This window comes from Pelodiscus sinensis, chromosome 4 (genome assembly GCF_049634645.1).
Source record: "Pelodiscus sinensis isolate JC-2024 chromosome 4, ASM4963464v1, whole genome shotgun sequence".
Lineage (NCBI taxonomy): Eukaryota > Metazoa > Chordata > Testudines > Trionychidae > Pelodiscus > Pelodiscus sinensis.
The window spans coordinates 100,830,093-100,850,771 of record NC_134714.1 but is presented as its reverse complement, the minus strand read 5'-3'; the positions used below and the strand labels follow the sequence as shown (position 1 = coordinate 100,850,771).

The following is a 20,679-nucleotide window of genomic DNA, read 5'->3' as shown; positions in this document are numbered from 1 at the left end:
GTGGTCTCCAGTGAAATTTAGGGTAACAATAGTGAAGCTGCTTTTGGATAAATGTATCAGTCTGATTGACACTACACAGAAGCGTGTGTATTCTCATCCCAAAGTGGTAAAGACAGCTGAAGATGAAAATTTATAGAAATGTACAGAACTTTATTTTTTCTTTAAATCAGCCAAAACCTTCAAATCAAATATTTATATGGTCTTCAACTTGCTTAGAAGGACACTGAAAAAGCTGAAATAAATTATTTTTGCAGAAACAGAATTACTGTACCTATGTTACTGATAACAACTTAGATCACTAAAATAAAAGAATTGTAAAACCCTAATTTACTTTACACAGTTTATGCACTTCAGTTAATGACATTTCTCTCAGCTTGTCCAATGACAACTGACTGGTAATTTTTTAAACTTTATTTTATAGTTTATTAGGCCAGAAGTTACCACTGTGAACATTTAGTCTGATCTGTGTAAAACTGGCTTTAGAACTTCCCTGAATTAATTCCTGTTTGAACGTGAGCATATCTTTCAGCAAAGTTAATTTCACTTTCAAACCCTCATCTCTAAAACAATTCTGCAGTGTCTGAGTTGTAAACAGAGTAATGTTTGTTTGATAAAACATATTTCTGTAAAAACTGTATAAATATGTTTGAGGAAAACATTATCGGTAAAAGCTATGTTATACAAAATCCATATTTAGGGTCAATTTGATCTTATGATGTCCCTTAAATGTCTGTACAAATAAACATGATCTAATACTAGTGGACAATATTAATACTTTCCACCTATGCAGTGACACTCACCCAAATATCTCCAGGTGCTCTGTGAAGTAGTAAAACGTGCCATTCAGAGAAGTGGAAAGCAGAGGGCCTTCAGACCAAAAGCCCCAATGCGGCAAAGCATTTAAGCACATGTTGAATTTTAAATCTTGAAGTGAATAGTTCACAAACTCTTTCACAAACTTAATCATGTTTTTTATTGTTTTGCTGAACTGGGGCCAAGGGGACTTCAATGAAGTGAATGGAAAGACTCCTCTGACTTTAGGCATTGAATGGACCCTCATTAAAGAGCTCTTGTTGGTAGATACTAGCTAAGAATTTATGGACATGATATTCCATTTAATCTGTTGAATGGGATATTTTGATTAGTGTGAAAGCACTCAGAGTAACAGGATAGTTACTTGGTACAGATCAAGAAAAGATTAAATAAAATATTTCTAGTATTTCAGATTTTTCTATTCCTCTTTTTCCCTCGCCATCTGGCAAATAGATTTATCAAGTCTGCCAGAGTTACATTTGTCAAAGTGAGAATGGTCAGGAAAATATTGTCATGTTTTTAAGAATCAGCAGCTGTCTGTTGACCAATGTACAATGCTCCATGGTGAAGTGGCTTAAAATAACTACAGACATTTTTACAATCTATGAAACTAGATTGTCACTCATGTTAAAAATCATGTTAGAATTATTTTCAGGTGAAGTGGAGCCAAACATTCTTAGGGGAGAAATGCATCTTTGCAGAGCCTAACACACACACAAAAAGCATTGTCAGTACAAGATTTGGAGTTAGCAAAATGAAATGGTAACTAAATATTTATAATTTACCTGACCAAGCCAAGCAGAGTCAGTGGTTAATTTTTAATGTTGAAATTACTATCTGCTTTGTGATACATCAGTCAGTCCTTGCACTACTGAAATATTTAGCAAATAACTGTGGTACTATATCCAAAGTCTTTTTACAGCCAGCTGCCCATAATAATCTTAATTTTGCATCGTGTCAGATAGCATCAATATTTCCAAATGCAAAGCATTTCTAAACAACACAAACTTGTTCACCCATAGGCAAAGAATCTCTATACAGTTCTTAAGTAATTACGGCTATTCAGTTAACACAGATGTATTCAATATTAGCCTTGTCAAAACAATAGTCCTGTTCTAAATTACAGAGATTGTTAAGCCCTACTTAATGAGCTGCCTACATTTAATACACCCAATACATTTCCCATGAAATTCTGATTTACCACCATGTCAAAGAAGGGTACATTTGCCCCACAATATTTGAATCAAAGTACTAGCAAGGCTAAAATTTGAAGTCTAATAAAAAAGCCAGGCAGGACTAGCTACAGCTCTTTTCCATCCGTTTTCTTTGTCAGAGCTGTTCCCCCAGTCTGGCACTCCAAGTGCAGAAGGTGAGGACCCAAAAGAGAGCATAAAAATCTTGCCTCTACAGGTGCTGCTTACCAAAAACTTCCCCCTAGAATCACAATACTTAGATTTTTTTTGGGGGGGGGGGGGTGTCATTGCCACCATCAAGTGATTTTTATCCCTAAAAACTGGGGGTGAACACTTGAACCCACATCCAGGGGTATCCCAATCTCTTTCTCTCTAAAAGCGCTTGGAAAAATAAAAGAAAAAAGCTGCAGTCTCTGGTAGCTGACCTCTCAGTCTGAGACAGACAGACAGACTTCCTGTACCTTTTAGGACACAATAATCCAATAATCACCTTAAAAAGTGATTTTTATTACAAAACAAAAGAAAAAGTCAATAAAGCATACCTGGTTGCTAGATGTTACAGAGCATCTAAGGAAAACAAATTAAAACACAGAGAAAAGTCTCTGGGCAGAATGCTAGATGATAAATGGGGAGGGAAGACATAGACCCACATAGGGCAGTTCAAACCAAACCACAAAATAAAGACAATATCCTGATCGTGACTAGATTCACTCTTCCCCCTCTGCTTACCTCCAATCTTTTCTTGGTTCAGTCCACTTCCATGCCCCGAATTCCTTGGAGGCATGGTAGTCCTGTCTGGGTTTAAATCATTCTCTCCACTCCTGATTTAACTCTTCCTCACAAAGAAAGTAGGCAAGGAACCTTATACAATTCAAATTCCAGCCTTCCATTTTGATTGGTTCTCTCAGCCCTCTGGCCAACACCCTTGCTAGCTACCTGATTTTAACCCCTTAGTCACCAGGTGCTGGTCTGCACTCCTGTCCATTGCATCTCTCATTGAGAACCTCTCTGACACAGCTTTTGGGGCTGTCATTTCAAGAATGTTTTGTGCATCTGAGTTCTCAGGAGTATTTCTTTCTGTAATGTGTTCAGCCATTTCATACAAAAGGAACCACAACAAATTATACCACAACCATTTATGTTATTACCTTTGGGATATATTTTAAAATTGCAGAAATGTCAGCAACTTCAGAAGCATGACTTCACGTCGTCTTTCTGCAGCCTCAGGAACCTTGAAGTTCCGAGATCACAGACTGAGCAAGAGCAGGAAACTTGTGGTATGAGCTTGTGGTCTCACTACTTTTACTACTGCAATCAGTCTGTTTTTAGAGCCTTTCCAATAACTCCAATAGGTTCTGAGTCAAATTCATCTCTACATGAACAACCAAATCACAACTAATCTTTTTCATAGCAAAGGGTTAAAGTAGACACTGACAGAATGCAGGTAAGCAATGATGGGCATAAATTTTAGTAGTTATGTTCCTATTTTGGATTTGCACTCTATAAAAAAACTAAGTTCCATGCATTCTACATACTTACATGTATAGCAGACACTCCCAAAGAGGCTGAAGCTACAATTGGCTTAGATTAAAAAATGAGTGGATTTAGTGCTTTGTGACAGGTAGTTCTATTTATTCATAGAATAGTTATAGCATAGGCGATAGTTATTAAAGTTTCCCCTTCATCACCCTCCCAATGTACTTCAATAAGGACCTGGAGGGGGAGAATTCCATGGCCCTGTCTATTTTAGTAAATTTTGTAGCCACTGGGAGTATCAATGGCAAACATGGTATTGTTCCACTAATTGTAAGCTCTTCAAGGCAGGAATTTTTTTGTTATCTTTGTGCACAATGGGGCTGACACTTATAGGTGTTGCTGCAATACAAATAAATAATAATGCTGTAGTGAGCGCTTGGTCACTTTAGTTCAAAAAGATCGGAAATAGTCATAATAGGGTTAAGCGACTCAGAAATAAGAACCCCTGCAAAATCTAAGGTGAATTCTGGTTATGGATTTTGCTAAAGAGAAAATAGTTGATTCTCTGTTCTTATTTAGTTACGGACCTTTGCATAGCTGGGGTTGGAAGGTGGGGAGGTTTCATTTTATGGTGGGGGGAGCAGGAGAGAGAGAAGGAAGTGGTGGAAAGTTTAAAAGTGCTTCCTCTGCCTCCATGCCTCCCTGGAGAAAAGCAATTGAATCAGAAAGGTTGTAACTGGATACAGAACCTTTCATAAGAACATAAGGACATAAGAACATCCACTCTGGGTCAGAACAAAGGTCCATCTAGCTCAGTGTCCTGTCTGCCAACAGTGGCCAATACCAGATGCCCCAGAGGGAGGGATCATAAAAGGTAATCCTCATGTGATCCCTCCCCCGTCACCCACCTCCAGAGAAACAGAGGCTAGGGACATCATTCTTGCCCATCCTGGCTACTAGCCATTGATGGACCTAACCTCCATGAATCTATCTAGCTCTTTTATTAACCCTGTTGAAGTTCTAGCCTTCACTGCAACCTCTGGCAAGGAGTTCCATAGGTTGACTGTGTGCTGAGTGAAGAAAAACTTCCTTTAATCTCTAGTCCCGCATTCAGAATCTGACTATATGCAGTGGTACGTGCTTCGTAGGCAGCTAATGTGGAAGACATTAAAGGGATCTTGTATGCTCCAGGCTTTCTACATTGTGGTGCCCTCACTCTCCACAGCATCCCTTTGCTAGCCTAATATAGACAGCTTGAGTACACTAAGTGTTCTAAGGGCTAAAACAGAAGTAGATCGCTGTTAGTTGGATTCCAGGAATAAAACAACTGAACCATGAGATACAGGAGTCAATATTATTCCACAACCAGATGGAAAAGTTGTCCATGATGACTCACCAAGTTTTTCTCCAGCCACTCCCGAATACATGTTGCTGTATTCCCTGGTATCTGATTCCGTAACGCTTCTTTCTCTTGTGGATCCTCTAGCATTTCTAGTGCCATCTTCAGGTCTTCTAGCAGATGCAAAATTTGGAATGTGCCCAAATAAACTGATGGAGCAGGTGACACGATGCCATATATGCCATTTGCATACTCTGTGGCTGCCTTAGTACCTAATATAATAAAAAGAGGGAGAAAAGAGATATGTGAATATAATTCTATGATACTACAATAGCTACTCTCTAGATGTTATTCTATGGGCATTATTAACAATTAAAGAAAAGATGAACATGACATCTTTCCAATAGCACTTACACATTTTGGGGTTAGTTGTCATTTAAATAGACAAAGAAATGTCCCATTTCGGAATGAAATAGAGGTGTTACACTTTAAAAAAATGAGTTAATCATAGATTTGTTAACGCTCCATAAACACAAACCAGAACATGCCCAAACCACCTGGATTTATCTTTACCAATCGTTAGATGTCACAATATTGCTGAAAGACCCTAACCCTATTTCTCCTGTATCTGCTGTATTTTAGCAAGAAATCCAGGTGAGAACAGGATTTATAACAATGATGACAGAAAAACTAAACTTTGGCAGGAAAAAATCATAGTTAGCTATACAAGTCGGGTGCATGTAAGCATGCAGGCAAGGCTGGGGGGGCAGCTTTGAGAGGTGGGAGGTAGTGAGCAGGATTGACCCACAGATCCTGCTCGTTGTAACTAGAGGTAAATAGGCCCTTCACACTGGCCACGGCAGTGCATGGTGTCCCAATGCGTGGAAATCAAAGGGACCATGAACTTGCTGTCTAGTACTGTAGGTAGCATATGGATGAAGTGTAAGTGAAGTAGGCTTAAATACTTGGTTATACTAAATCTTCTATTAACTGGTTTTGTATTGTTTTGTGCTGTACTAATTGTTTTAGAATGTATAGTATTTAATGTTTAAATTATATAGTAATTGTTTTTAAGGCTTGTAAAACGTAAACAACTATATTAACTGTTTAAAGCTTGCAATAAATAAGACAGTAGTTAAGTCTCTCTGGGTATGTCTACACTACAAAGTTAGTTCGAACTAACGGACGTTAGTTCGAAATAACTTTCATAGGCGCTACACTAGCGCTCTGTTAGTTTGAATTTAATTCGAACTAACGGAGCGCTTAGTTCTAACTAGGTAATCCTCATTCCACGAGGATTAAGCCTAGTTCGAATTTACTAGTTCAAATTAAGGGCTGTGTAGACCCTTAATTCGAACTAGTGAGAGGCTAGCCCTCCCCAGGTTTCCCTGGTGGCCACTCTGGCCAACACCAGGGAAACTCGTCTGCCCCCCTCCCGGCCCCAGACCCCTTAAAGGAGCACGGGCTGGCTACGGTGCCCGTGCCAGGTGCAAGCCTGCCAGCACCCAGCCAGCAGACCCTGCCCCTGGCACGGATCGAGCCACCCACCTGATGCCTCCCAGCCCTCCCCCTCTTCCCGGGACCAGGCTGGCAGCTCCCGGGAGCTTGCCCGGGACCGCAAGAGGCGGGCACCCGCCTGGGCTAGTGCGGACATCGTGGACCTTGTCCATGATCTACGCACTAGGCACAGGAAAGTGGCCGGCTAGGGCAGGAGAGCTGCCAGCCTCGCCACCCAGGAGCAGGTGTGCATGAAAATCAAGGGGGTCCACTGAGACCCCCTACCCTGAGCCCTGAGCTTACAATGGCTGTACTGGGTCAGACCAAAGGTCCATCTAGCCCAGTAGCCTGTCTGCCAACAGCGGCCAACCCTAGGGACCCTGGAGGGGATGGACCGAAGACAGTGACCAAGCCATTTGTCTTGTGCCATCCCTCTCCAGCCTTCCACAAACCTTGGGCAGGGACACCACTCCTACCCCCTGGCTAACACCACTCCATGGACCCAACCTCCATGACTTGATCTCACTTCCCTTTAAACTCTGTTCTAGTTCTAGCCTTCACAGCCTCCTGCAGCAAGGAGTTCCACAGGTTGACTCTTTGCTTTGTGAAGAACAACTTTCTGTTACTAGTTTGAAGCCTGCTACCCATTCCTTTCCTTTGGTGTCCTCTAGTCCTTCTATTATGGGAACTAATGAAGATCTTTTCTGTATGCACCCTCTCCACCCAACTCCTTCTTTTAGAGACCTCTATCCTGTCCCCCCTCCGTCTCCTCTTTTCTAAGCTGAAAAGTCCCAATCTCTTTAGCCTCTCTTCATATGGGACCTGTTCCCAACCCCTGATCATTTTAGTTGCCCTCCCCTCTCCCAGCCTCTCTCTTCCCCTCTCCCACCTCCTTTTCCCAGTCTCTCCCAGTTTTGTTCAATAAAGACAGATTCCATTTTTGAACACAATTGTCCTTTATTTTGTACATCAAGAAAAGGGGCTAGGGAAGGGTTAGTGGAAGGAGGTGAGGGAGGAATGGGGTATGAGCCCCCGATGAGGAGGACTGGGCTGTCTCTGCGGGCTTCTGGGGGTGGAAGCTCTCCTGCAGCCCCCCAATTGCCCCCTCTCCCCAGATGGCAGCTTGCGGCAAGTGCAGCCGGGCTGATGGCCGAGTGCTGTGATGTGCCCAGTGTGGGTAGTCCGGGCAATCCAAGCCAGGACTGCTTTGCAAGCGGGGCACCCCTGAGAACTGTCTGTCCGGGGTGGGGGTCGGGACCCTTTAAGCGCAGCCCTCGGCTAGCCTGAGACAGCATCTCCACGCTCTAAGTCCTCCTCTGATGCCCTGCCGGCACTGCTTCCGGCCATCCTTAAGCCTGGTTCAGGGTCCACTTAATGTGGACATGCTAGTTCGAATTAGCAAAATGCTAATTCGAACTAGTTTTTAGTTCTAGATGCGTTAGTTCTAATTAGCTTAGTGTAGTGTATACGTACCCTCTGTAGTCTCCTGGTTTCCCTCAGATCTAAAATAAATCAAACCACACAACAATTTCTACCCTTTGTTTTCTGTCTTTTAACCAGTTATCAATCCAGGAGAGAAACTTCCATCTTGTCCCATGACAACTTACTTTATTTATGAGACTTTGGTGAGGGATCTTGTCAAAGGCTTTCTGGAAATCTAAGTATACTATATCCACTGTTATCTTGTTAGTCTTTGAAGTGCTGCATAGTCCTGTCAGTTGAAGAATGACTCACTAGGTCAGGTGATATAGATCTTAGACCCATGCCTACAGGGTTGATGAGTCAGAGCGTTACTTTTCCCAGCCACATGGTGCAAGGACAGACAGAGCTGGTTTCTTGCAAACAGAGGCTACACTCACTAAGTCATCAGGATCTGTTGACTAGCAGAAGACTCCTGAGTGGTCACCACTCCTAGCATAAAGCTTCCTGTTCCTGCCATACCCCTGTCTGAAGAACTAGTATCTAGGCCAGCTACAGATCAGACCTCTGAGACCAAGTTCCTGCCTCCACATTGGCTTTTCCCTTCTTGCACATTACCGTGGCTCATTCCTGCTTCCTCATCCTAACTCTAGTTATTGACCCTTGGCACAACTGTGACTCTGTCTCTGACCTCTGCTGTGACTTCTGGCTCTGACTCCAGATTAACCCTTGGCATGGCTTCTAAGTCCGACTCCAGCTGTGACCCTTAGTGGGACTCCAGACTATGCTTTGGAGGAGACCTCTGAGGGAAGGGGTCAGTAGACCCGATCAACAAGAAGGCACGAAATGCACAGTGCTAGGGATCGGGGGATCCATGACCACCACTTCCAAGAGAAGGAGACATGTGGTTGTGCTCAGGGACTCCCTTCTAAGAGGATGTCCAGACTGGGAAACTTAAGAAGCATGCTGCTTGCCTGGAGCTAGAATTCAGGATGTGACTGAGAGTCTTCCAAGACTGATCAAGCTCTCAGACCATTACCTCTTCCTACATCTCCACGTAGGAACCAACAATACAGCCAAGAATGACTTGTAGGTCCCTGCAGACTACGTGGTGCTGGGAAGGATTAAGGAGTGTGAGATACAAGTTGTGTTCTTATCCATCCTCCTTGCTGAAGGAAAAGGTCCAGGTAGGGATCGACGAGTTTTAGAAGTAAACGCTTAATTTGTAGGTGGTGGTGGAGAGAGGGCTTTGGATTCTTTGACCATGGGATGCTGTTCTGGGCAAAAGGATTACTAGGAAGAGAGGAGATCCACCCCAGGAAGAGAGGGAGGAACATCTTTGTGGGCAGGCTTACAAATCTAGTGAGGAGGGCTTTAAACTAGGTTCATCAGGAAATTGTAAACCCTGAGGTAAGTGGGGAAGTGGGAGACTAGGAAGAAACACAAGGAGGAAGGTGCAAAAGAGGAGGACCCCTGATTCGTACTAAGGTAGGGCATGCAGCTAGTTATCTAAAGTGCCTGTACACCAATGCAATAAGCCTGGGAAACAAGCAAGAAGAATTAGAAGTCCTAGCAGAGTCAAAGAACTATGATGTGATTGGAATAACGGAGATTTGATGGGATGACTCATGTGACTGGAATACTGTCATGGAAGGGTATAAACTGTTCAGGAAAGACCAGCAGGGGAGAAAGATGGAGGAGTTGCACCGTATGTGAGTGTACATCTACACAGCAGTGTTATTTCAGAATAATTAATGTTCCCCCAGGACAGTAATATGATTGCTCAGAGCTCTAGTATAAAACGGGAGAAAAGACTGTCCAGAGTCTTTGGGTTAAGTGCTGAGTGGGAGCAACAAGGGTGATGTTTTGGTGGGTGATGTTGCACTTCCTCAGATCTGCTGAGGAACAAACCCAGACAAAGGGAGGGCTGGAGCAGTATTGCTTTTGGGGTTGTTTATCGGTGCAGACTCTTAAGGGTAAGTTGATACACACACACACACACACACACACACACACACACATCACATCACATCACATCACATCACATTCATGCTGCCAGTTTAGAGGCAGGCTGCAAGTATGGTGTAGATTACTTTTGATTTCGCTGGTGGCTGGAGTACTGGCCAGGAGTCAGCTTATCAGAGACTTGACCATGATGTTCCTTGGGAGATCCCTCTGGATCTGCAGGAGGCTCTACCTCTCCCAGGCAGTCCCAGGTTTCTGCTGTGATGTTACATTTTTTCCAAGAGAGATTTTCTGGCTGCTTCTCAGTTAATGTATCTGCTTGCAGGGTCTTTGTTTGTCTTAAAAGGTCACAGATCCTAAACTGCCTTTTTGCTGGGCATTGATATCATTAATATCATTCACGCCTCACACACATTCCACCGGCCACATACATATTCATAAGCAACATGGTTTCTAGGCAAAATTGGGCCTCATGGCCGTGAGTACAAGAAATGGCATTGTTTGACATACTAAAGATAACATATCAAAGGCATGATAAAAAGCTTAACATAAATTATGACTAAGAAAGCAAAGGTCAGGGAAGAAGGGAAAAGCAGAGTATGTCCGGTTAGCTAGACACCAGTGGAGGGGGCGGGGCAGTCGAGTCCGACTGATTGCAGGTGTCTGATATAGATCACCGTGTCAGGTAGATGAGGTAGACGAGGCTTTTTTCAGACAATTAACAGAAGCTTCCAGATCTCAAGGCATGGTTCTCATAGGGGACTTTAATCACCCTGGCATCTGTTGGGAGACCAGTACAACCATCTGGCTGCAGCATCCTGTCCCCAGTGCCATGCAGGTCCCATGGTCCAGTCCCCATCTGGCCACAGGAAGGACTTGTGGCAGCCCCCCTCCTGCTTCAGCATGGAGAGGCGGGGAAGCCACTCTCCAGCTGCTGCGGACAGAGGGGAGTTAGCAAGCATAGCAAACAGGGGGCACAGCGCCCTAGTACACCTAAAGAATTAAACCACAATGCACCAAATTATTTACAGAACACAGACTCTTTGACGATGCACTTAATTCCTTTCCACACACTTATGTGAAGTTCAGCACAAAATACCAGAGATCTGGCTGGAAACAGACACCAGGATGTAAGTAGTTCATATGCATGTGCTCTAGAAGAGCTAAGCAGAGAAACAGCTGGGAAAGACAGCATAGCAAGATGGGAAACAAAGAGAACCAATCTGACTGAGGACCTCGGCTATCAGGTCCCGCTCTCCACTTGAAGGAGTGTTAGGAAAAGGTGAGACTCAGGTAACAGATCCCAGTTATTTCCTCTCCCATTGGACTGAGTTAGGGTTACAAGGTTTATAATCTTGGCACTTTTAAATTTTTCATGTGACAATACAGCAGATGAAGAATCAGTTAATTCTATTAGAACAAGCCAATATTTGTTGTCTCCCCGTTTACTTCCAGAATGAACTGAAGGTGGAATCTTTCCAACAAGATCTTGATAACCATGTGTCTGGTGATGGTAGGTGTGACGGGGTGAGGTCACAGAAGACCCTTTGCAGGTACTTCCCAGACTGCTGACAAGACCACTGACACTCACTCGCCTTCCCGCTCTCTGGGACTGCTCACCACCCAGTCCTGTTGGACCAGATCTCCTGGTCACCCCCCGCCAAGACTCAGAGCTGAGGTCACTGCTGCCTCCCACTGTTGCTACCCCTCCTCGGGGGAGCAATACCAACACTGAAACATTTCAGGTCTGAGGAAAATGCAGTTTTGGGCCCAGATTCCTGGGATACCACTCCCCAAATGGGATCAAACTCCAAATGAATTATTTAGGCAAGCCGCCTTTGACAATGAAAAGGTGAATGTGCACACTGATTGCTCCCCCAAGTAACAATTATTTACACTGGGCTTGATAGAAAATAAAAGTGATTTTATGAAGTACAAGCTGTAGGATTTAAGTGGTTATGAGAACAGGCAGAGCAAAGTAGACTGTAAATTTAAAATAACAACCCCCCCCCCCCAAGCCCCCGCTTAGGTAATTCTAACATAACACTCAGGCTTATTACAAACTCAGCCTGAAATTGTTCTTATTCCAGCTAAGCTTCCATCCCAGGGAAGTTTCTCTCCCTGAGGTCTCTGGTTCATCCTCTTGGATGTGCCATGGCAGCCAAAGACAAAGAAACTGCTAGCTTCCCATCGTTTTATAGATTCCACTTTGGGTGGGAATTCTGTTTCTACATTCCCTAACATGGAAAATTACTTGGTCAGACTCTACCAATTGGAGCGGTGGGAGTATCACATGACATCCTAGGACCAACCACTGCTAAGACTTACAGGACAAAAGGGACTGTTTACAGGTGACCAGACATGGAGGGCAACACCTTTGGTGGCTTGCATTTGCGCATTGAAAGCCATAAACCATGCCACACTGTGTGTGTCTAACTTTACATAGAAGAATGATATATACACTAACGACGTTAAATTGCAGTTATCGGGCTAATTGCGTAGTTGGTACAATTTCTATGGACTACACGATTAGTCAATAAGGACTGCTCTGCAGAGCCGCAGGGGGCATAGCTCCCGGAGCTGCCTCAAGCCAGGACTGAGCTGTCACAACTCGTGCTGACTCTAGGAGCCACCTGCGCTGTGGCTCTGCATTTTAAATGTTGTAAGACTGGCCACAGTCAAGGGATGCTGCTGGAGCAGCCCCTGTCGGCGGCCAGGTGAACAGAGACTGACTGGTGGCAGCAGCCCCTGTCCTTGGCAGGGTCCAGCTTCCCGCTGGGATCCCTGTGGACAGGGGCTGCTGTGGAACAGCCTCTGCCCACAGCGAGCCTTGGACAACCATGGGCAGAGGCTGCTTTGCAGCAGCTTTCCCTATCCTATCTCCCCACCCCGCGCTTCCTCTGGCTTTTAAGCCGGCTCCCCGCAGTACCATCTCCTGTTCCCCCCTTGCTGCCTCTTATACTGAGAGCAGCAAGAGGGGAGAGAGGGAAGCGAGTAGTTGACTACTCCCTAACATCCACCAAAATAAGATATATGGATCCAAGAGACTGAAACATTAAGTTTCATAGGGTACATGAGGTGTTTTCTCCAAAGCGTTTTCAAGTTATGCATATTGGTATTCATAAGTCAACTTCATAAAGCTTGCGGGGGAACTGTCACAGTAGGGCAGGAAATTAGATATTTCTCTATCAGGGATCTTGTCTCAAAAGTCATTGATTGATGGCATTTCTCCTCTCATATTCCTATTGTTTAATATGTGTTCTCCCTTGCACTTTCAAAAGACCATTATTGTATCTCAGATAATCGGAGTCTGATGTGTAAAATTTGCACTGCACAAAATTAATTAAGGTCTGAGGCTGGAGGGTGCAGATAATTACACAGTAGTTGGAAAACACAAAGGATAACACAGAATACAAAAATGATCACCTTCAACCGCAGTTACTGTTGGATCAGAGTAATTGTACATCCAAGAGGAAACTAACAGCTCGTTATTTCAATTACTCCATTTCAGTCACTATTATTTCAATGCACCGGTTGGGTAAAATTCTGTAATTTCTGTTTATTACTAGCTGTAAAACGTTACATATCTTTGCCACAGAAAAAGGTAAAATACAAAACTTTTTCTTCTCTTTAAAATACTGAGTGTCAAAAGTAGGATGGAAGGTAATAAAACATTAAATAACAGCATGCTGGGAAAAGATGGAAAAAAACAGATACAAACAACTGTCAGAGTTCTATACACCCATCAGTTACGCATCGTTCACCACATATTTAAAAGCAAAGTAACAAATGATTACGCAAAACAGTATTAAGTGTTGTGAAGGAAAGCTGTGAATTCTGTTTGATTTACAAAAGACTATGTGGTTAGCTTTGATGTTGTAGGAAAAGATATTGGACTACAAATGAACCCAGTGATAAAGTGTGGTCATTCAAGAGGTAAAGCCACTAGGATATACTCTGATTTCATAGGCTGATGAGGGATTTTGATATGGAACTCACTCCTACATGCACTTACTTTAGAATTCAAAATGACAAAGAAAGTTACTGGCATGTTTCATATACTGTTTTTTTTTTTTTTTTTTTTTTTGAAATTTTACTTCAGAGGACTAAGCTGGGTTGGATGACAACAGACACAATACCTGCCAGATGGAGAGCCAAACTCAATTCTTTCTATAAGAACATAAGAACGGTCATTCTGGTTCAGATGAAATATCCATCTAGCCCATCATTCTGTTGTCCAACAGTGACCAATACTAGGTGCCCCAGAAGGAATGGAAAGAACAGGGAATCACCAAGCAATCCCACCCTTGTCACCCATTCCCAGCCTCTGGTAAACAGAGGCTAGGGATGCCATTCCTATCCATCCCGGCCAATAGCCATTGATGGACCTATCCTCCATGAATTTATCTAGTTCTTTTTTGAACACTGCTAAAGCCCTGGTCTTCATACCATCCTCTGGCAAGGAGTTCCATATGTTAACTGTTCACTGTGTGAAGAAAAACTTCCTTTTCTTTGTTTAAACCTGTGTTCTATTAATTTCATTTAGTGACCCTCCTCATTCTTATGTTTTGAGAAGAAGTAAATAACTTTTCCTTATTCACTCTTTCCACACCAGTCATGATTTTATAGACCTCTATCATATACCCCCTTAGTCTCCGCTTTTCTAAGAAGAAAAGTCCAAGTCTTTTTAATCTCTCTTCAAATGGGGCCTGTTCCAAACCCCCAATCTTTTTCTTGCCCTGTTCTGAACCTTTTCCAATGCCAATATACCTTTTTTGCAATGAAGTGACCACATCTGTATGCAGTATTCAATATATGGGCATATCCTGGATTTATATAGAGGCAAAAAGATGTTCTCTGTCTTATTCTCTATGATTTTTTTAACAATTTCTAACATTCTGTTTGCTTTTTTGACTGCTGCTGCACATTGAGTGGATGTTTTCAGAGAACTATCCACAATGACTCCAAGATCTCTCTCTTGAGTAGTTGTAGTTCCCATTATTTTGTATGTATAGTTGGGATTATTTTTTTCCAATGTGCATTACTTTGCATTTATCAACATTAACATTTATTTTCAATTTTGTTGCCCAGTCAACTAGTTTTGTGAAATCCTTTTTAAGTGTTTCACATTCTGCTTTGGTCTTAACTATCTTGAGCATTTTCATATCATCTGCAAATTTTGTAACCTTGCTGTTTAGCCCTTTCTCTAGATCATTTATGAATATGTTGAATAGAATTGGTCCTAGTATGGGCCTCTCTAGTACACCACTAGTTACCTCTCAAACCTCAAAGCTTACCATTTATTCCTACCCTTTGTTTCCTGTCTTTTAACCAGTTATCAATCCATAAAAGGACCTTCCCTCTTATCCCATGACAATTTACTTTATTTAAGAGCCTTTGGTGAGGGACCTTGCCAAAGGCTTTCTGGAATGTAAGTATACTATATCCACTGGATCCTTCTTGTCCACATGCTTGTTGACTCCCTCGAAGAGCTCTACTAGATTCTTAAGGCATGATTTCCCTTTACAGAAACCATGCTCATCTATGTGTCTGACAATTTTATTCTTTATTCTATAGTTTCAACCCATTTGGCCGGTACTGATGTTAGATTGACCCATCTGTATTTGCTAGGATCACCTCTAGAGCCCTTTTTAAAGATTGGCATTCTTAGCTATTTTCCAGTATTGGGTACAGAAGATAATATAAAGGATAGGTTACAAACCACAGTTAATAGTTCACAATTTCACATTTGAATTCTTTCAGAACCCTTGCATGAATGCCATCTAGTCCCAGCGATTTAGAATCATAGAATCATAGAATCATAGGGCTGGAAGAGACTTCAGGAGGTCATTGAGTCTAGCCCCCTCCCAGCCCAAAGCAGGACCAACCCAACTAAATCATCCCAGCCAGGGCTTTGTCAAGCCGGGACTTAAAAACCTCTAGAGATAGAGGTAACCCATTCCTGTACTTCACCACCCTCCTAGGGAAATAGTTTTTCCTAATATCCAACCTAGACCTCCCCCACTGCAACTAGAGACCATTTCTTCTCATTTTGTCATCTGTCACTACTGAGAACAGCCTCTCTGCATCCTCTTTAGAACCCCCCTTCAGGAAGTTGAAGGCTGCTATCAAATCCCCCCTCACTCTTCTCTTCTGTAGACTAAATAAGCCCAAATCCCTCAACCTCTCCTTGTAGGTCAAGTGCTCCAGCCCTCTAATCATTTTGGTCACCGTCCAGTGGAACCTCTCCAATGTGTCCAAATCCTTACTGTACTGGGGGCCCAGAACTGGACACAATACTCCAGATGTGGCCTCACCACTGGCAAATAAAGGGGACTTGTTACTATTAAGTTTATCAATTTATCAAAACCTTGTCTAATGACACCTCACTCTCGGACACGTCCTCAGATTTGTCATCTAAAAAGAATGGCTCTGGTTTTATTACCTCCTTTTTTTACAGAGAAGGAAGCTAAAGAAAAGAGAGGTTAAATTACTTGCTCAAAGCCACAGAATCTGTCAAAATTATATCTGCTATTCTGTGCATACTTTATTTGATCTGACATAAGAGAAATATTCTTTAGACCGAGACTTTTGTTTTGAGTTAAGCAAGTCTTGTTGGCTAATGAATCAGTCCTGTTCACTGGTAAACACATTACTCTCTTTTGGATGACAAAGGAGATTTTAAACGAGGCAGCTAACATTAGGCTAATCATTCAGCATCCTAATTCAGACAGCTATGAGGGCAAGTTATCAGTATAGCTGTACTGGAGCAGAAAAGGCTTGGGAAGGCTGATCTGTCTGTCAAATTTGATCAAGCTCAATATAATTCAATTTGGTAATCTAGTTTGACAATCTTTCCCTCATGCGCTATAATAGTATATTTTATAATGCACTGAGCTGCATGATCTAGAGTATGACTGTTTTTATTAGGATGAGCTATACACATGTATTTGGTCTGACCAGATTTGGGGGTAGAGGGAATCTATTTTCAAATGGAAAAGACTAAAATTAGGAAGAAACATCTATGTTTAGGCACCTAGAAAAAAATCAGGTCACTTATTTATTTTGATGCCTAACTAGGAAACTGTGCATTTGTCTGTAGGCAATCAAATCTGAAATTTGTCATCATCATCTATTATCTCTCTCTCTATAAAATAATGTTTCCTGCAGGAGAGGTTGGGTTTTCTGCTACTCATTTGTGTGGTCTCCAACTGATTTTTCTGTGGGGGTATGTCTACACTACCCCGCTAGTTCGAACTAGCGGGGTAATGTATGCATACCGCACTTGCTAATGAAGCCCGGGATTTGAATTTCCCGGGCTTCATTAGCATAAGCGGGGAGCCGCCATTTTTAAATCCCCGCTGCTTCGAACCCCGTGTAGCGCGGCTACACGGGGCTCGAACTAGGTAGTTCGGACTAGGGTCCTATTCCGAACTACCGGTACTCCTCGTGAAACGAGGTGTACCGGTAGTTCGGAATAGGACCCTAGTCCGAACTACCTAGTTCGAGCCCCGTGTAGCCGCGCTACACGGGGTTCGAAGCAGCGGGGATTTAAAAATGGCGGCTCCCCGCTTATGCTAATGAAGCCCGGGAAATTCAAATCCCGGGCTTCATTAGCAAGTGCGGTATGCATACATTACCCCGCTAGTTCGAACTAGCGGGGTAGTGTAGACATACCCTGGGAGAGTGACTCCCGACCCAGAAAGGTTCCCCACTCCTGCTGGATAATGTTGAAACCTTTTGTGTTGGACATAATATTTAATTTTATTTAAAAATGAAGCTTGGCCAACAAGCCCGCAATTGGGGCCCAGCCTCCAACTGGCTGCAACATTATAACACTCCTGCACCCCCCCACACAAATCCTGATCCCATCATACATCTGAACCCCCTTCCCTGAGCCCCTCATACCCCCATATCCTCAGACTCCTGCACCCCCACATCTCTAGTCCCCTGACATAATACTCCTGCACCATGCACATCAAACCTATGCCCTGAGCCCCCCGTATGCCCCAACCCAAACTCCGGCACCCTCATATTCCCAGCCTCTACCATAAGATTGACAGAAGACATCTTGAATGTGTGCATGAAGCTGGATTTGACCAGTTACGATGTAAACTTCAAAGAAATGTGTGAAAAGATGCAGCAGCAGAAATCCCATTAAACAAAGTCTGTGAGGACAATGTCTCATTATTAATCATTGTGTCAATTATCAATAATATGAAGCTGCATATTGTCGGTCATGCACATGCGCATTCTTACACAGCTCTTTGTTGACCACTTGTTCTGAATTTTGATGTAGTTTGGCTCTTTGGTTTGAAAAGGTTGCCAACCCTTGCCATGGGTGGGGGTATAAATATGCCGACCATCCACCCTGGATTTTCCGGGACTCGGTGGTCGACGAGTGCCATACCTGCATGAGCACCGCTCCGACGGTGGATCTCCACACGCCGAACTGGTTCCCGACGGATCGGTAGCTGTCCGGCGTGGAGAGCTTCCAGAGGGCGATGGCCACCCGCTTCTGGAAGTGGATGGTGGGCCTCATGCGAGTGTCCCTTCTGCGCAGGGCAGGGGCGAGCCACTCGCAGAGCTCCAGGAAAGTGTCCCTCCTCATCCTGAAGTTCTGGGTCCACTGTCGGTCCTCCCAGCGCTCCAGGACGATGCGGTCCCACCAGTCAGTTTTGGTGTCCAGACGCCAGACGCGGCGAGGCACGCCGGTGCCGGGGCGCCGCCGCGGCTCCTCCACGGCCCCCAGGGTGGCCAGGTGGAGAGGCAGGGGGCTGACGTGCACCAGGTGGTGCCAGGCAGCCTCCAGCCATTGCTGGCAGGCTTGCAGCAGCAAGTCCAGAAAGTGCTCCAGAAGGTGCAGGGCGAGCTCTGGCTCCATGTTGCCACCTGCGGCGGCCCCCCCGAAGGGAAGCACCGACACAGTCGGGCATAGAGACCAACGCTTTGCTGTCCCTCGGCGAGGTTGGCAAGGAAGCAGGAAAAGCTGAGAACCGGCTGTCCGGGGGGGGGTCCCTTTAAGCACGAGCCTCAGATAGCCTCAGACAGCAGCCACACAAAGCAACTACTGACCTGATGCCCTGCCAGAACCGGTTTCAGCTGCCCTTAAATGCCCCCCTGCGTCCAATCAGTGTGGACGCGCTAGTTCGAATTAGCAAAACGCTAATTCGAACTAGTTTTTAGTTCTAGATGCACTAGTTCGAATTAGCTTAGTTCGAATTAACTAATTTGAACTAAGTTCAAATTAGCGCTGTAGTGTAGACGTACCCTATTTGTCCTGGAAAGGCCTGCCAGATCCAGCTTGCCGAGAAGAAGCAAGCCAGAAATGAGTCTATGCACTGCCACTTCCCTTCCCCCGACTGGGACAGCCTGGCAGGGACACGCCCTAGCATGGCACAGCTGTAACATGCCCCCTGACTCTCCAGCATGGAGGAGGTTCCCTTGTTGTTTTGCCAGTGGGCATCCGTCCAGTTTCTGGTGGTACGTGGATCGCAAGCTGGAGTCCAGAGCATTGCCCGAGCGCAGTACGTCCTGCCGCCCAGCAAACCTCTGCCGCCTTTCCATCCACTGCAGCTGCCTCTGACATGCAGGGCCGCCCCTGGACCAGCCACATAGTGCGCGGTAGTGGGGCAACCACAGTGAGTGGAGAGGTGATGGGGGCTTGCCGGACTGGTTGTTCATCTGTAAAGCTGAAACTTCCAATGTCTGATGGGGCTTTCTAAAATAATGCACATTCAGTAGAACTAACAAGATACTACATATTGATTGGCTGCATGGCCCCCTCCCTTCCCCTGTGGGACTGCCTCTGGGGAGCGGGGCTCTGGTCGCACCACGGCTGCCTTCTTCTTCAGCTCCAGGCGGCTGCTTGTTCTTTCTTACAGGAGCCGCCGCTGCTGGAGGGGAGGGTGCCAAGTGGGTCTGAGGAAGCTGCAAAACCCGGCAGAGCCACTCCTGGACTTCGGTGCCTTGGAGCTGCCGCTGGAGGCCAGCAGGGGTGCTGAGGGGACGGGTGCGCTCGGGTTGAGCAAGTGCACTCCATGCACTGCCACTCTGTCCTCCCACTCCTCCCACCCTGCTGGGGGAGCCACACCGCCTGGCCTCATTAGCCATGCCCCCTGATCCCTTAGATCACACTCATCTGCCATAGGAAATCCCACCCCTGGAGGTAGTATTTCCAGGGTCAAGATGGACACATGTCCGGAAGTAAAGGGTGTCATGTGACCCCTCTAAGAACTCCTCCCACTGTCCTCTACCAACAGGGATGGGTTTGGGCTCCATAGGACCCCCCATGCAATTATATTGCAATTGCATTAATCCAACTTGCATTGCATTAACTTGGGGGTGCCTCTATTTCAGTAGGTCTCAAACTTTTTGGCCCATGAACCGCATGGCTCAATGTAAACCTGTCTGCAGATCACTACCAGCTGCTAATGGGAACTCACTGTTAATTACATAATTACACCCAAGCCATTTTCTTAGTGCTGCAGCTAGGGAGAAGGGTTTATATTAGTAAACAGATTAAGCATTTTAACTTCATCATGTTAGTTTATCAAACTTCATTTTAAATAAAGCAAAATATGAACCTGTGTCCAACACTAAAGGTTTCAATGTTTTATTTATTTATCACAGGGTTGGAGAAACTTTTTTGGGTTGGGTGCCACTGAATCACAGAAAAATCAGTTGAAAAATAACACAAGTGAGAAGCAAAAATACTCCTTGAACAACCCCCAATGCTCACTGTGGCCCCCAACTGAGATAACTCACTCCTCTGGCATTTCAGCACCACAGGGCAAGGGGAAGGGACAGGGAGGACTGAGGTTCAGGGCTTTTAATAGGCCAGATTTTCTTTTCTGGTGGATTTTATGGACCTCCTTAGGTTCTGGGGTAGTGACAAAAATGAGGGGTTCAGTGTGTGGGACAGGGCTGCCAGTGAGTGGGATAGAGAGGGGGTGCAGGATCTGGGAAGGAGGTGGG

The 20,679-nt window shown here is 44.6% G+C and overlaps 1 protein-coding gene across 10 annotated transcripts in view; it reads right to left on the bottom strand.

Moving 5' to 3' along the window:
- PPFIBP2 (PPFIB scaffold protein 2) overlaps positions 1 to 20,679 on the bottom strand; it is a 247,702-nt gene that overhangs the window by 135,397 nt on the left and 91,626 nt on the right. For all 10 annotated transcript variants that reach the window (XM_075927828.1, XM_075927829.1, XM_075927826.1 and 7 more), the window contains exon 3: positions 4,879 to 5,093. In XM_075927828.1, coding sequence (XP_075783943.1) covers positions 4,879 to 5,093 — 215 coding nt within the window. The remainder of the gene's footprint in view (positions 1 to 4,878; positions 5,094 to 20,679) is intronic.